Source organism: Mya arenaria, chromosome 13 (genome assembly GCF_026914265.1).
Source record: "Mya arenaria isolate MELC-2E11 chromosome 13, ASM2691426v1".
NCBI classification, from domain to species: Eukaryota; Metazoa; Mollusca; class Bivalvia; order Myida; family Myidae; genus Mya; species Mya arenaria.
The window spans coordinates 9,026,599-9,042,211 of NC_069134.1; the positions used below are offsets into that span (position 1 = coordinate 9,026,599).

General features: G+C 37.6%; 3 protein-coding genes and 1 long non-coding RNA gene across 5 annotated transcripts; 1 reads left to right on the top strand and 3 right to left on the bottom strand.

Annotated features, from left to right (window-relative positions):
* Positions 1-203: 203 nt before the first annotated feature.
* Positions 204-3,285, bottom strand: LOC128214953 (uncharacterized). Its single transcript, XM_052921676.1, has 3 exons — positions 2,441-3,285; positions 2,071-2,122; positions 204-1,744 (listed from the first exon to the last, which is right to left on the bottom strand). The coding sequence occupies exons 1-3, from the start codon at positions 3,238-3,240 to the stop codon at positions 224-226; spliced, it is 2,373 nt and encodes a 790-aa protein (XP_052777636.1). The 5' UTR covers positions 3,241-3,285; the 3' UTR covers positions 204-223.
* On the bottom strand, positions 3,242-5,241 carry LOC128213859 (uncharacterized). The gene is made up of 5 exons (XM_052919926.1): positions 4,952-5,241; positions 4,625-4,682; positions 4,260-4,369; positions 3,296-3,493; positions 3,242-3,254 (listed from the first exon to the last, which is right to left on the bottom strand). Exons 1-5 carry the CDS (start codon positions 5,239-5,241, stop codon positions 3,242-3,244), a joined length of 669 nt encoding a protein of 222 aa, XP_052775886.1.
* A 3,252-nt stretch (positions 5,242-8,493) lies between these two features.
* On the top strand, positions 8,494-12,089 carry LOC128214338 (nucleoredoxin-like protein 2). 2 transcript variants are annotated; one of them, XR_008257905.1, is made up of 3 exons: positions 8,494-9,218; positions 9,534-11,019; positions 11,722-12,089. XR_008257905.1 is itself a non-coding variant. In XM_052920761.1 (2 exons), the coding sequence occupies exons 1-2, from the start codon at positions 8,821-8,823 to the stop codon at positions 9,784-9,786; spliced, it is 651 nt and encodes a 216-aa protein (XP_052776721.1). In that variant the 5' UTR covers positions 8,494-8,820; the 3' UTR covers positions 9,787-11,040. The 2 variants fall into 2 exon arrangements, 1 of the variants encoding a protein (XP_052776721.1); XM_052920761.1 differs by lacking the exon at positions 11,722-12,089 and having other exon boundaries at positions 9,534-11,040.
* LOC128214339 (uncharacterized) lies at positions 10,682-14,325 on the bottom strand. Its single transcript, XR_008257906.1, has 3 exons — positions 14,112-14,325; positions 10,972-11,118; positions 10,682-10,817 (listed from the first exon to the last, which is right to left on the bottom strand). It is a non-coding gene; the product is annotated as an uncharacterized LOC128214339 (long non-coding RNA).
* Positions 14,326-15,613: the final 1,288 nt, after the last annotated feature.

Here is a 15,613-nt window from a genome sequence, read left to right on the forward strand (position 1 = left end):
CAGAGCTGAATTGAGGCGCGGGCAGACCACCATGAACACCATGGTTTACAGAGCTGAACTGATCAACACAAACCGAAAAATTAAATCTTTATAATTATAATGTTGCCAATTTCTATCAATTTATTAAAACATCATCACACACAAACACTTAATCTTTTGAATGAAACAGAACACAACTCACAGTCCAAAAACATATTTAAAGAATAATTATATTACAAAACTGTCACAATATAGTTATAAGGCCGGATCGCATGTTTCTGGTTGGTTTCCGCTTGTTGGCGGCTACAATGGCTTGCTCACGGGCATGGGAACTATTACGAATGATTCGTATTTTCTTGGCCTTAAATGGAACATCGCTCAGTAACTCAGGGCATTGATCCCCACATACCGATTTGATAGGAAGGTTTGGTTCCGTAGGAGGTTGTTCAAACTGATTTAAACAGTCAAGGAAAAGCGTGCCTTCTCCATGGGATTTAACGTCTACACTTTCAACGTCTTCAAAAGGACTGGGAGAAGACGAGTCCACAAAATCTCCAAATGAACTGATGCAGCTACTGCTCTCCAAGGAGGCAAACGGCTCGTGCGAGGACGAGCGGTCCGAACTATGAGCGTCCACACTCTCACATGGACTTTCTGACACGCACGGTGACCGTGTATATGGCTCTTGCTTTACAACTTCGACCCTATAGTCTCCGGTAACAACACTACCGTCATCTCTAAGGAAACTGTTGTTGTTTTGATTGTTTGGAATCGGCACCCCTAAGTGATAGCCGCTATTATTGGCCTGCGATTTCTTGCCTCGTGTAGTGTTGCAGTAATTGGCGTTGTTTCTTGTAACATAGTCATTGGCCGGTAGATTCATTTGGTACACGTGGTATCCCCGAGCTGGGTCGAAGACAATCGGCAGTTGTGGTGGTGGTTGCGCAAAAACCTGCGACTGTGTAGTGGTATCTTGAGTATTGTCGCAGTTTCCGGCGCTCCATTGATACTGTGACGTAATATGGCCGGAAGAATATTGCGCCGACACCGGTAAAGCCGATGGCGATGGGGACTGAACATAATCTGGATACTGAAATGGTATTTGCAAAGACTTGGCGTGCTGAAATGGTACGCCGTTGATGTACCATACTTCGTCGTCCAGTTTAACGTCCTGGGGACGGGATTGATCATATTGGTAAACTTGTTGAGGATCGGAAGAAGGTTGTTGTTGACTAAAGACATAGTGCCAGGTCTCAGATAGCGGTCGAGTAGCGCTCGTATTTTGTGTTCCTATCCACTTTCCAGCAGACGGCAAAAGCTGCTCTGTGGGTTTTGCCAAATTTTGATACTCCTGTTCATAATTTCCGTCACGCTTTACATTGTTCTCGGCAAACTGCTTATGAACTTGTTCATTACCGTACGAAAGACGGTGAACACGACTCCACTCACCCATATCACCGCGTTGGTCAAACTCTGTATACCTTGTTCGTCCACTCTGATCTGCTGTGGCAGAATTTGGCTGGGGGCTTCGCGAGTTTCCGTCGGCGCCATCGGCGAAATTGGAGTAGAGGTCTGAGTAGGTTGTCTTGTGGTCGTCTTGCTTGTGTTGGCGCCGGCCATCTTGTTCCCAGTGTTGATCGGCCTCGCGCTGCTGATGGGACCAGAACATGGAAGTCTGGGAGGGGAAGTCGGTGGAACGGGGGCCGGGGAACACGACCTGTGGCTGGTGCGCCGGCATCGCCCGCGACGTCGTTTGGTTGTTTGTCTGAAAATATAGGCTTTCATTTATACAGATATTATTTTTTTTAAATCGTTACAGATGAGCCTAAAATAAAATGTGAGTCCATTTAAGGTTTAATTAAGTAAACTCAGTTCCTTTTGAAATAGACGAATCTTGATGTCAAGTACTAGTACTATTAGATAAAGGTGATACGCCATTTAGTCCAATTAACCAACCGTTTCTATGGCACCACATCATCATAGGTGTACGATTTATAATTCCGATTATTAAATGACTTAATTTTTATTATATATTTAAAAGTAAAATATTGAGTTACGGGAATGTTTCATGCATACATACGCGACTATTACCTCGCGAGTCTCCAGACTTTGTGTCGTTTGGGTGTCATGCTTAATTTCACCACTGAAAATGTACATACAAAATAGAGTTATTATGTTATTATTGTATTATATATGCCCAATGAAGTAAATCACTATTTATGTCGCTTGACCTGCATTATTATTTAATATGTATGTTTGCTTGTACTCTTGATCCATAAACTCATGGATACTAAAAGTAAGACATTTACGAGTCAAATTACCGAACCGAAACACCTCAATGATAAAAAAGTACTCTAAACTGTCTTTAATGATTCTTACAATTATTATTATATTAGTACAATGAATCGTCCAAAAATACGCATCATTCAAAAGTACCTAATTGTACTTGACAATGCTTTACCTTTTTAAGCCAGCAGAAGTCGCATGAAGCGAGCTTTTAGGTGGGGCCCTTATAATGGTGCCACCCTTACCGGAAACAATCCCACTATGTCCGGTAATCACGGGTATCGCCCGACCCTTGAGGTCTTGTCCAGCTGCTTTGCTAGAATAAGCCGTGTTGACGTTCTTAAGAGAGGTCATATCCGTATTGAAAGTGGTCGCCACAGTCTGCGGTGTTGGTTTTGATCTAAATACTTTGCCGCTATCTGGTGTCGAAACCAATGTGTCGTTTGATTCTTCTTGCCCAACAGTTGTTGATGATTTGCTGGGATAACTGTGTTTGGTTAGAATCTGGATCTTTCTAACCTCTACCGGCGCAGTAGTCAGAGGTTGAGAACAACCTATCTGCGGAATACCTCGAACTTGAGGCGATGGCGTATGCTGTTCATTTGTACGTGCATGCATAGATGTGGTAGTTTGTTTCTGATCTAACCCTGCCTGTAACCCGGACAACCAATCATAAATGTCCTTTCTTGACCTTCCGGTGGCTCTCTGTTCCTGTTGTGAGGTAATGGTTTTCTCTTCAGTGTAGGGGTTCTTATCGTTCTGAGATACAGACGGAGGTCTGCCCTTCATGTTCTTGAACGAACGCCCGCACGCACTCCCATCCATGGCAACCGAAGAAGTATATGTGCTTCCTATTTCAGCCATGTCGCCCATGCCAAAACTTTGTCTTACAGATTTATTGGTTCTCTTTGAGTTGTTGTCGTCATCTTCAGACCAAAATCGTTTAGTCGATACTATTCTTTGCCAAAGCCCCATATTATCGGTTGCGTCTCCAACAAATTGCGGAACTTCCGACCGAGGCTGCCGAGACCCGAAGACGTCTCCACCGGAAGACAGGTCTCCACCATTTTGGAGATCATTTACGTACATCCTGTATTTGCTATAGTATGTGTCCGCAAACTCTACGGGATCTTGGGTCATGATCAGGGAGTTCATATCGTCGAGAACGGGCCGATTCTCAGAATCCACGTGTTTCCGTTTCAAGCATGGTGTGAGCCCGTCAAAACGGCTGCAATGGTGAGAAATAAATGGCTACGCATGTGCATTTACATATTCAAACATACATTTCGTATGCTTTAACGATAAGAAACACAGGATACACGTCTCGAGCTTACCGCGATGCTCAAATTTCTGAAATAGGTAGACATTTATAATTTTAAAGAATGCGATTACGCACCTAAATATCGATCATACGGGTATGGAACATTTTCTACATATCTCCTAAATTGCACAGCAGACATTTCATGCGAAATGCCTCATTGGCTACCATCCGGATGGTGGGTGGTTCATGTTTTATTCAAGCTTTTACAAGTTTCTAACATTATGGCGCTCTCTTTATTTAATAATGTTAATGTTTTACCTGGGTATATCGATTCATGTCACCCCTGTTTATTTCGATCTATTATTAAAACATATGTTTAGCTTCATTTTAATTACGACAAAAAGTACATTCACGCCTGAACCTTTTCAGCCCCGTCTGTGATGTCTTGCATAAAAATTCGTCTTGTATAATACAATTGTACTCAAATTTGCAAGCAATGTCTTGTAATAAAAAGTGAAATTGGACATGAAATGGCTTATTTTCTCCAATGATCAAAGGTCAAACAACTTGTTTGAAACCGCAGGTTCGGTCTGATTTGTTTTTTACACATAAACCCATTCAATGGATACAAAATATTAAAGGGTCACCAGACATTCACAATTAGCATAACTGTTCGTCGGACACCTTAAATGATTGATAAGGTAGGATTTATTCGTGCAAAAAATTGACGTACAGACGCGGGTCGAAGGGGTTGTTGAATCGGACCTCTTGGTCGCCCCAGGCACTCCCGCCACTCAGGCGTCTTTGCCGTCCATCAGCCGCCTCGTAGTAGGCGCTCTGAATCTGGAAAGAGATAGTGTTTTTGGACTCATCAATGAAGAGATGAAGAGTGAAATATTTCTTTTTTAATTATCGTTGTGGGTGTATTTTTGAATGCTTTGTTTACTTCTTAAATCATATTTTTTCCGGATATTTGGCTGTTTATTTTAACTCGGACATATGCGAGTACTTTTAATACTGTAACATGGTCGCATATTATTATTAGCATTCAATACACCTTAATATTGCTTCATGCAAACGATGATAGAAAAGTCCCACCTGATTTTTGCCATCATTCAGATGTTCATACGCCGGAAGACTGACTGAAGTATAATGGCTGAAATTATTAAAAAATAAACATAATATACACTATAATTGTACTATGTCATAAATATTTTATGACCCATGTTTTACATTTCGATATTTGAAAGCAAAGATGCCCTAACTGATAATTAATTGATATTTCAGCATACGTAGATCCCAGATAAGATTTGGTTTACTTAAACCAGTATCAATATCATATTATTTAATAACTGCTGATACAAAAAAAATAGTTTAATGTTATGTGTGCCATAGCGATATTTCATCAGACAGATGCTGAATTACCTGCAGAGATGACAATCACTTTCGATGTAAATGTTTCGCACATCTTGAAATCGAAGCCCAGCTAGAATTTCTTCAGAGGTTGGTGATGATTGGAATTTATTTTCAGCGTTGATTTTCCTTTCAACAATATTTTGAATCGTGGATGCGATTTTTTCGTTTCCCCACGTATCTGTTGAATTCGCCCATATTCTGTCGGGTCCATTCGCAAAATCAACACTGGAACAAAGGTTTGGTTCTTTCTGAATGTCATGAACAGACAGCCAAGCAATATTCTTATTCTGTTCGTCCATTATAAACGTTTACCTTTTACATTTTTTTATTGTAATGTTAGGACGTCGCCATATTGACGTATTTACCAATGACGTCATTGAGGTTAATCGCGTTTAATGGCGCCAATAAAGACGGAACTAAACATCGTTAACCACTTCAATTATTTATTGGACATACTTATAAGTTTTAGATGTAATTTTAATGAATGCAAAATTGAACAGACTACTGATTTGGTGTGGGCACTCGCTGGGGGCATGGACTGGTCGGTGAGTCTGGTGTGTGTTTTAGAAAATAGTGTATGCCTATACGACAACAGAATTTGTGAGAATAAATTATAGTTTAAGGTAGTACACCCCTAATGAAAACCTCCACTTCAAACTCTTCAACTTTAATGCTTTAGCCTATGTTGTTAAGCACAGGACTACAAATATTTTTAGGGTTTTCTGAATCCAGGAAATGATACACATTAAGAAATTATGAAGCTGATCACAGTTTGAACTAGTGTCCGTTAGTGGTGTGCTACTTTAAGTATATAAGTTTACGAGATAAATAGATACTTGGCTGCCATTCATGTTGCCCCAATTAAAGTTTGTTAGATACACTTTATGGTAAAACATGCCTGAAACAAAAACAAAAACACATTGGTTATTTAATTTTGGATGAGTATATGCATTGATTCAACTGTAACACTTATTTGCATGGATGTATTTGTCCATATGGGCCATGACCTTCTGGATATTTTGTAAATAAAACTTGAAGCTTATACACTATATTGTAGATAACATGGAAACAAATAAACAGGCATTGTTATAACACCATGCTTCTTCTTGAAATACCTGTATTTCCATTTCCATTGTAAACACAGGTTAAAATGATTGAATTATTATTGAAGAATGTGTTTCAGCGCCCCAAAGCACAGAACACCGTTCCATAGAGCTAAGGCTTGGGTGTACTACTTTTTACTTTTGCAACGTTTTAACTGTTACTGCCATAACCACTACCTCAACCGCCACCATCGTTGCTACCACTGCTCTTACAACTGCAAAGACCACTATCACTACTACTGTACTACCACTATCACAACCACAACAACTACCACCACCTCTACCACTACTTCTACCTTTACCACTACTACCACTTTAACAACTACCCCCACCTTCACCTCTATTACCACTACCACTACTAACCTTTATACCACTACTACCACTATCACTACTAACCTTTATACCACTACTACCACTTTAACCACTACTACCACTATCACTACTAACCTTTATACCACAACTACCACTTTAACCACTACTACCACTATCACTACTAACCTTTATACCACTACTACCACTATCACTACTAACCTTTATACCACTACTACCACTATCACTACTAACCTTTATACCACTACTACCACTTTAACCACTACTACCACTATCACTACTAACCTTTACCACTACTATCACTATCACTACTAACCTTTATACCACTACTACCACTTTAACCACTACTACCACTATCACTACTAACCTTTATACCACTACTACCACTATCACTACTAACCTTTATACCACTACTACCACTTTAACCACTACTACCACTATCACTACTAACCTTTACCACTACTATCACTATCACTACTAACCTTTATACCACTACTACCACTTTAACCACTACTACCACTATCACTACTAACCTTTATACCACTACTACCACTATCACTACTAACCTTTATACCACTACTACCACTTTAACCACTACTACCACTTTGACTACGACTGCCACCTTTATCACTACTACCACTATCACTACTACTACCACTTTAACTACTACTTCCACTTTAACTACTACTACCGATTAAACCACTACTACCACTTTAACTACTATTACCACTTTAACTACTACTTCCACTTTAACCAATACTACCACTTAACTACTGCTACCACTTTAACTACTACTGCCACCTATACCACCTTTGCCTCTACTACCACTATCATTATTAACCTTGATACCACTACTACCACTTTAACTACTACTACCACTTTAACTTCTACTACCACTTTAACCACTACTACCACGTTGACTACTACTGCCACCTTAACCACCTTTACCTCTACTACCACTATCACTACTAACCTTGATACCACTACTATCACTTTAACTACTACTACCACTTTAACTACTACTACAACTTTAACTACTACTACCACTTTGACTACTACTGCCACCTTTACCACTACTACCACTATCACTATCACTACTAACCTTTATACCACTACTATCACTTTAACTACTACTACCACTTTAACTACTACTACCACTTTGACTACGACTGCCACCTTTACCACTACTATCACTATCACTACTAACCTTTATACCACTACTACCACTTTAACTACTACTACCACTATCACTACTAACCTTTACCACTACTATCACTATCACTACTAACCTTTATACCACTACTATCACTTTAACTACTACCCTTTATACCACTACTATCACTATCACTACTAACCTTTATACCACTACTATCACTATCACTACTAACCTTTATACCACTACTATCACTTTAACTACTACTACCACTTTAACTACTACTACCACTTTGACTACGACTGCCACCTTTACCACTACTATCACTATCACTACTAACCTTTATACCACTACTACCACTTTAACCACTACTACCACTATCACTACTAACCTTTACCACTACTATCACTATCACTACTAACCTTTATACCACTACTATCACTTTAACTACTACTACCACTTTAACTACTACTACCACTTTGACTACGACTGCCACCTTTACCACTACTATCACTATCACTACTAACCTTTATACCACTACTATCACTTTAACTACTACTACCACTTTGACTACTACTGCCACCTTTACCACTACTATCACTATCACTACTAACCTTTATCACTACTATCACTATCACTACTAACCTTTATACCACTACTACCACTTTAACCACTACTACCACTATCACTACTAACCTTTACCACTACTATCACTATCACTACTAACCTTTATACCACTACTACCACTTTAACTAGTACCCTTTTTCCACTTCTACCTGTTTCACTATCACTACAACAACCACTACTATAACCACTACACTATAAGAAGTGCCACTGCCACTACTGCCATTAACACTACCACCACCTCTATTACCACTATCATCACTTACACCACTCCTAGGCTACCAATGACCAAATCACTAACACTACTACCAGTATCACCACCACCACCACCACTATCACCACCACCAACACCACTACCACACCACCACGGCGATGTTGATGTTGGTGATGATGATGACGACGATGATGATAATGATGATGACGATGATGATGATGAGGTCGGTGCTGGCGAAAATGTAGACTGCTATAATCGGCATAATTTTTTACTATACCATTTGCGTCGCTTGGATAATAATATCAACAAATCCCACAATGCACCTATGTAAACAATTACTAGTGTAGGTCACTTTCATATTAAACGATTGTTTTGAATGATGAAGAATGTAATACTTACTGATAATGCATTGGTCTCCTAAAAAGGTTAAGCCTGTTGTGAGACATTATTAAAAATGGATTTGTTTAGAGACAAATATCTGTTTACAAAAGAGTATTACGAAAAGAAAGTTGTTACTCCTGACGAAGAAACATTGACCCAACAATTGAACCTGACTAACTTTGACAAGAAACCGGACGTTAAACCGGAGGACCAGGAGGTTCCCGGGCGTGTTCTGGGTCACGTCGCGCTCGATGAGAAACTCGTTGGGCTATACTTCTCAGCCGGGTGGTGTCCACCCTGCCAGCAGTTCACCCCGCTTCTGTGCGATCTCTATGATGAGCTCTTGAACCGTAAGGCCAACTTTGAGGTGGTCTTCCTCAGCTTCGACAGAACCGCTGATGAAATGGAGAAGTACTTTATGATCAAACACAGGAGTTGGCTTGCTCTTCCAAACGATGATCCCTTTAAAGAGTGAGAGAACTTATACTTTGCATTTACTTGACGTATGGATATATATATACTATAACTACTAGTCAGATAACAACATTGCTCAGTCTGATACCCTTGTGCCATCTTCTGTTTAGTAAATATAATTACGCCGTTGATTCTAAAATCGAGGAACAAAATATCAAAACACTTACGGTAAAATAAGAACAACATTTTTTATCTGACTCATATAATGTACATTAACCTGAAAGTCTATCTCGACTCGAGTACTAGTGTCATGTACGCCACAGTTTATATATTATGCTCAATCAATCTAGTTGCATATCGTTTTTTTACCAGTGAGTTAAAAATGAAGTACAACGTGACGGCGGTGCCGAAGTTGATCATCGTCAGTAGGGGTGGGGAGGTTGTGACTGCCAAGGGTCGGAAGGAGGTGCAGGACAAGGGTGTCATCGCCTTCCGGAATTGGCAGCAGGCCGCCGCCACATTAGAGGCCAAGCAGCAGGCGCTCGGCAACACGGAAACGACAGCTGCTTCCGGAGACGGCGCGGAAAAAGCGCTTGAAGGACTGACCACTGAGAACGAAACATGATTGCATATTTTATAATGACATGGATACGCAAATTATAGTCAATGCTCATTTTGGGCCAATCTTGAGAGTAAAAAAAGTGCGTCACCACTACGGGCTTTAATTCAGGATGATTTCAAACTGATTCGCTTTATTTGTGCGTTGGGGTTGGTTTATATGTGTTGCCATATCTATACTTTGTCAAATTCATATGCGTATTTAAAGTAAGTTTTAAACATATGATTCTGTTGGGATTATTAAAAATTGTACTATTATTTAAGAGTGTACTCACATATCGCCTGTTGACTGTTTATAAACAGAACCCGAAAACGCGCCTAGGCATTGGTCGCATGCAGTTCCCACTGTGCGTATTCAGCTGAATCAATACCAGTGTGTGCATATCACGTGATAAATTACGTCATATATGCTACGTCGGAGGGTAACATTTTGATTTAATAATATTGACTTAAATCAAAGATAACTTTTCTTTTATTACACCATTTTAGATAAAACAAAGGCAGTCTATGCCGCTCAAAGAACCCCACCTTCGTTTTATTACGATGTTCATCAGACGTAGTAAAGAGCAAAACACTAGCTCATTACATATTCATGTCATTAATGTCTTTCAGACGTTCTCTATTTTGGCAACTTAACATTCACCAAAACCTACCGAGCATGTTAATCCGTGTCTTCTTACAGGTGCATCCCCATTTTAATGCCTCACAATTTTACCAGTCCATATTTGCACTTAAAATTAAGCACACTTTTTAGCTGTGGTATTTCGTAGCTGCCTTCGTTGGTGGCAAGGTTTGCACTTGGGGAATCGTTTTTGCAGTGTTCACTTTTTGCACTAATTTTAAAGTTCCTCCTCTGGTTTTCCTCTATCCAATGACAAAACTATGTATTCACCTGCTGTTTTGAAATGTTCTTGTGTGCTCTCCTTAAGAAAAAAAAACCCTTCTGAATGTTATTTAAAAAGGGGATCTGGTGTTGCCTTCTTAAGTTATTGCTACTTCCCTCATATGCCATATTTCCGTGATACTGTTTGACATCCGCTGAAAGCATGAACAAATGGTAGAATGCGAAATTCGTCAATTCTTAGAACACTTTTTGCTGTAATGTATCAATTTTACTCCTTTTTAGTGAAGAATCAGATTTAGAATAGATGTGATATAAATGTATGTTTAAATGATAAAAAGAAGAACTTACAAGTCTGTGTTTCCCCCGAAAATAACTGTAGGTTTGTATTAACTGAAGGTTTGTTTTTGGATAATCAACCATCTGTTTGAACAATGAAGACCTCAATGTCACCCTCGTCATTGTACATAGGGCACTCTGTACTAGACATGCATCCCCCTGATAAGGAAATACGGATCTGTCTGTTATCGACATTAAAAAGAATATATGTATATTTCGATCTGATCGGATAATTGTCATTGAGACAAACTTTTTAACAACCTACATCCCCCCGCCCCCTACCCCCCCCCCCCCACCCCTTATTATACAATCACACGTACTGTCTCTAGTTGACTGTTCGGAGCTGTATCCATCACATAATAATAGTGAAAGATAGGCGCACAGATCGAACTGGAAAGGATATTCAAAATCATTGACTGCCTCGTATGAAGCATTTGTACTATTAAGAATAATAAGATTATTAAAATCAAAGAATGTACAAGCAGGAAGTACACAATTTATAAATACTGTGTAAACATGCACGGGCGATCAAAACGCATATCTTTTTTAAGTTGTGTGGTTGGTTTGAATTTATAACCCTGACCGTCTTCCATAGTTTTAAAATTTACAGCCTATTGATTTGTATGACTGTTAACAAGCACACCGTCTATATGGAAATCGCAAATGGTAAGTATGGTGATAAATACGGGTCATCGGTAAAATAAAATATTGTTCAAATTTTAAATGTCTTCAGTTTGAATTTCCGCGTGAGCTCGGGGTGAGGACTTTTCACAGGCAAAAATATAATCTATAAATATAATCACAAAATATACAAAAAGTTTGTGAAGGAATTTGTTGGACCCCAAATACTAAATTGACTAGCTTATTATATTATAAATAGTTTGCTCTTTGATATTTCAAGTATAAAAATCCCTAGTTTAAGTGGAACCCTTTAGCAATTGATGATATGTGCTCAAGTATTTGAAGATCACAATTTTCAATAGTGTTTAATGACGGGTTTCAGCGATTCGTTGTTGTGTGACTAGATGCTTGACATAATTACGTGATGTTATCAATGTAGTTTAAAAGGTCAAAATATCCTCTCTCTTTAAGTCCTTGTGGCCTTGTGGTTAAGACGTCGGTTCAAATTGCATGGGTTTACTATTTTTGTCTTGACTTTACCAGTGTTGGTTCGCAACCCAATAAAACCTCAATATTGTTTTATATTTCATTTGTTTTTTTGTTTTCTTTGCAATTTCAATTTCGCAGGATGCATTTACATAAACTATTATATGCAGGAAATTTATTCATTGACAACCACATCAAAAGTGAAAAGGATATATATACAAAAGGGAAAGGACACGTACTTCAAATGGGAAGATATGGGAAAATAAATCAAATGTATTTTTTTGGGAATTTCTCTCATTATCATTCCGGATGTATTTATTTAAGGCCCAATTTGTAGAGTTTAAAAAAAAATTGTGAGGATATTAAATGTTATTAGGCCACGCTGATTTAAGTTTAAATAATTCAGGTATTCAATGTGCAGTATTTGGAATTTTGGTTGCCTCCGGACCATATTATTTTGTATCATTTCCAAGTTTTTGACATGTAGAGAAAAAGTATGTAAAAACATATACGTAACAAATATTACAAACATACATTTTTTGCATTTAATTATTTCAAAAAAGTCTTTACACGTCCGTTTTCAATTTAATAAAGAACACGAATACAAACTGCCATAACTTTATCTGTAACTTAATTTCGGTCATTCAATTTACATAATAGTAATTATAAAGCAGTACCCTTTCGAATGACACGTTAATGATATTTAGTCACAATGCCTTCAATTTTAACATTACCACCAATGGCTAAATTTCTTGACAAGCTTATGTGTACATCGGACTCCTTACTTATCATGGCAATTGCGTAGTATCCTGCATTTAGCCCTGTGTTCAGTGAATCACGCAAATGCATTTAATTAGAATTCAGCGATTTTTTTTTAGTTTTTTTTTAAACATTTGTATGGAAAATCAAACTTTATCACCAAACAATAAAAAAAGAGTACAGCAGGATGTAACGCCTCTGTCATTTTACCCACGATACCGCTAGAACACTCTCACTCACTCGTGGTTTTAAATTGATATGCTAAAGATTCTACAAGTAGTAATGTGCTCAATAGTCTATATTTATATATAAACGAGGTGCTAATCAAGTACGATATTGTATATTAAATAAAATTATGTAATTGTAATCTCTGCTCAACACGCACACGAAGGTTATTGTTTATTTGGAAGTCTATGTTCAAGTCTAGCACGGACACATTATACGTCGATCAAAAGTTTGAATTTAAAAGTCGAATATTGTGAAAAATACTGCCATCCCATCGGCTCTAAAATGATTTCAATAATTTAAATCTTATGACCTGAATGTTTACACTATACAGATATATGATGAGAAAGCGTATTAAACCTTTCAGTAATTTGTCAGACGAATATCAATTATGGGAAATAATCTGCTTACAAATGCATTATTTGGCAATTATAATTGCAAAATCTGATCAAATAAACGAATAAAAGTGCCAAGGGCATTGCGACTGCCAATGCAGTTCAAAATGAATAGTTTTAGCCATGCTTGTGAATAAGTGAAAAACGTTCTGCCGGTTACTAACAGTTTTTTTTTGCAAATCGACCAAATGTAATGATCAACGTGTTCACGCATTGTAAAGCTTCATTCTAGTGTACACAATACATCCACCTTTGTGCAAACATATACCCCGTTTATATGACCAATATTTACCCCTGGGTGTTTTTTGGATGCGTTCATATGGCATTTGAAAAACTATATATATCTTTAATAAAAAGCAAATTAGAAATATACATACATGATATTGATAAAGCTATTCTAAAGGCCAAATGTTGGTCTTATACACGCAGCAGTTAATCCATGACGCTTTAAAATATGCGATAGTTATCGTAATCTTTTAAAACAGACATACCCTTTTTATAGTATAAAGATTATTATCTTCAGGGCCATCCTTACATTGCTTTTGTCGGTCGACATTTTCGTATCCGAGTTGCACATATTCTATACAAGTTCATGCGCACAAAAAGAGTTTCTTTTACTTAAGAGTATATACAAATGTAGGTGATATTTAGCTCTATAAATCATACCATTCATTCCTTTATATAAAGGGTTGCATGTCTTTCTGTCTTCTGTAGTTTATCCACACGCTTCGTGTTTTTCGCTAAAAAAACTCCACCATCTGGTGACCGTGTTGATATGACAATAAATGAATGAACAGACACAATGAAGACGGTTTCAAAAATGATACAATATTCAGGAAAAGCCTGAACGATTTTGCACATAAACATAATTCAAGGCGTCGATAAAAGTATTATTACCCCAACAATTTTAAATCCATTTTATAAAGTATTTTACGACGAATATGACTACTGCAACAGCTTTTCATAATGAACAAATAGGTGAACATGATCCAATTATGGCATGTCACAGCAGTTTGAGATGCGCATCACTATTTCTGTTTTAAATTGCTTGTTACAAAAAAATCTCATGAAACATGGTTTTCATGTACATTCGAAGGCATATTTCATAATTTAAGTTGGATAGTTTGACATTTGATACTATAACATATATATAAAAATACTACGTGGCATATAGTCTAAACATGCATTTTAAATCTTATTATAGAATGAGAAGTATTAAATGTGTATGTACTAAATGAAACTAACGGACTAGGTCATCTGTAGGTTTCTTGTATAATAAACAGCTACACAGATGTCTGATCAAGTGTTTATGTTTGTTGTTGTTGTTGAGTTTATAAAGGTCTACCCGCGCCCTATAATGGCTGCATTATGGCTTGACCCCGTCACATCCCCAAGTGTGACTTAAACAGAATTTTGAAGCCAAAGGGGGAGTTTTACCCCCATCGGCTGATGGGATATTCGCCAAAAGAATAATTTTGTACCCAAAATGCCGCGAAAACTGCGATGAATGACATCTAGAGTGGCCCCACAGCTCTGAAAAATGTTTATGTTTAATCGTCGAAACTATATTTATATAAGGTTTGTATACCTATCAATTATAGGGCATTTGTACAGTGTTTACTTTATTTTTAGCACTGTCTGACACTGACCAATGCAATTATACATGAATTTGCTATCGTTAAATAGTATTATTTCAACTAAATCTGTTTGATGGAAATTCCCTTTAATGTTTCCTTAAAAGGTCGTTCGATGAATGCAATTTTAAACAGAAACATGCTGCACCTCGGTGTAATAAAATTAACAGAGCCATTCAAAACTATATATACAAGTACACGTATGTTTATATTTGATGTGTTATAATATGACTATAATAATACCCTAAAACTGAATCGTTGGGTTCAGACGGGATGAGTGGTGAAACAAGGAAAAACTAGTTAAATATTGCTTAATATATACAAACTTGTTCATTTTAAAGTTAACATAGTAAACCATAGTTTCTTTTAAAACAGTTTTCATGAATTCCAGAAAGTGCAAGTTTTGTTATAGCGTTAACGTGTATACAGTCTAATACATGCTTTAAACAGACGATAGAAGTTATTTGACATATATCATATATTTTTACCCATTTATCATGAAGACAATCCCGACCTACGCCATTCAAGGATGTA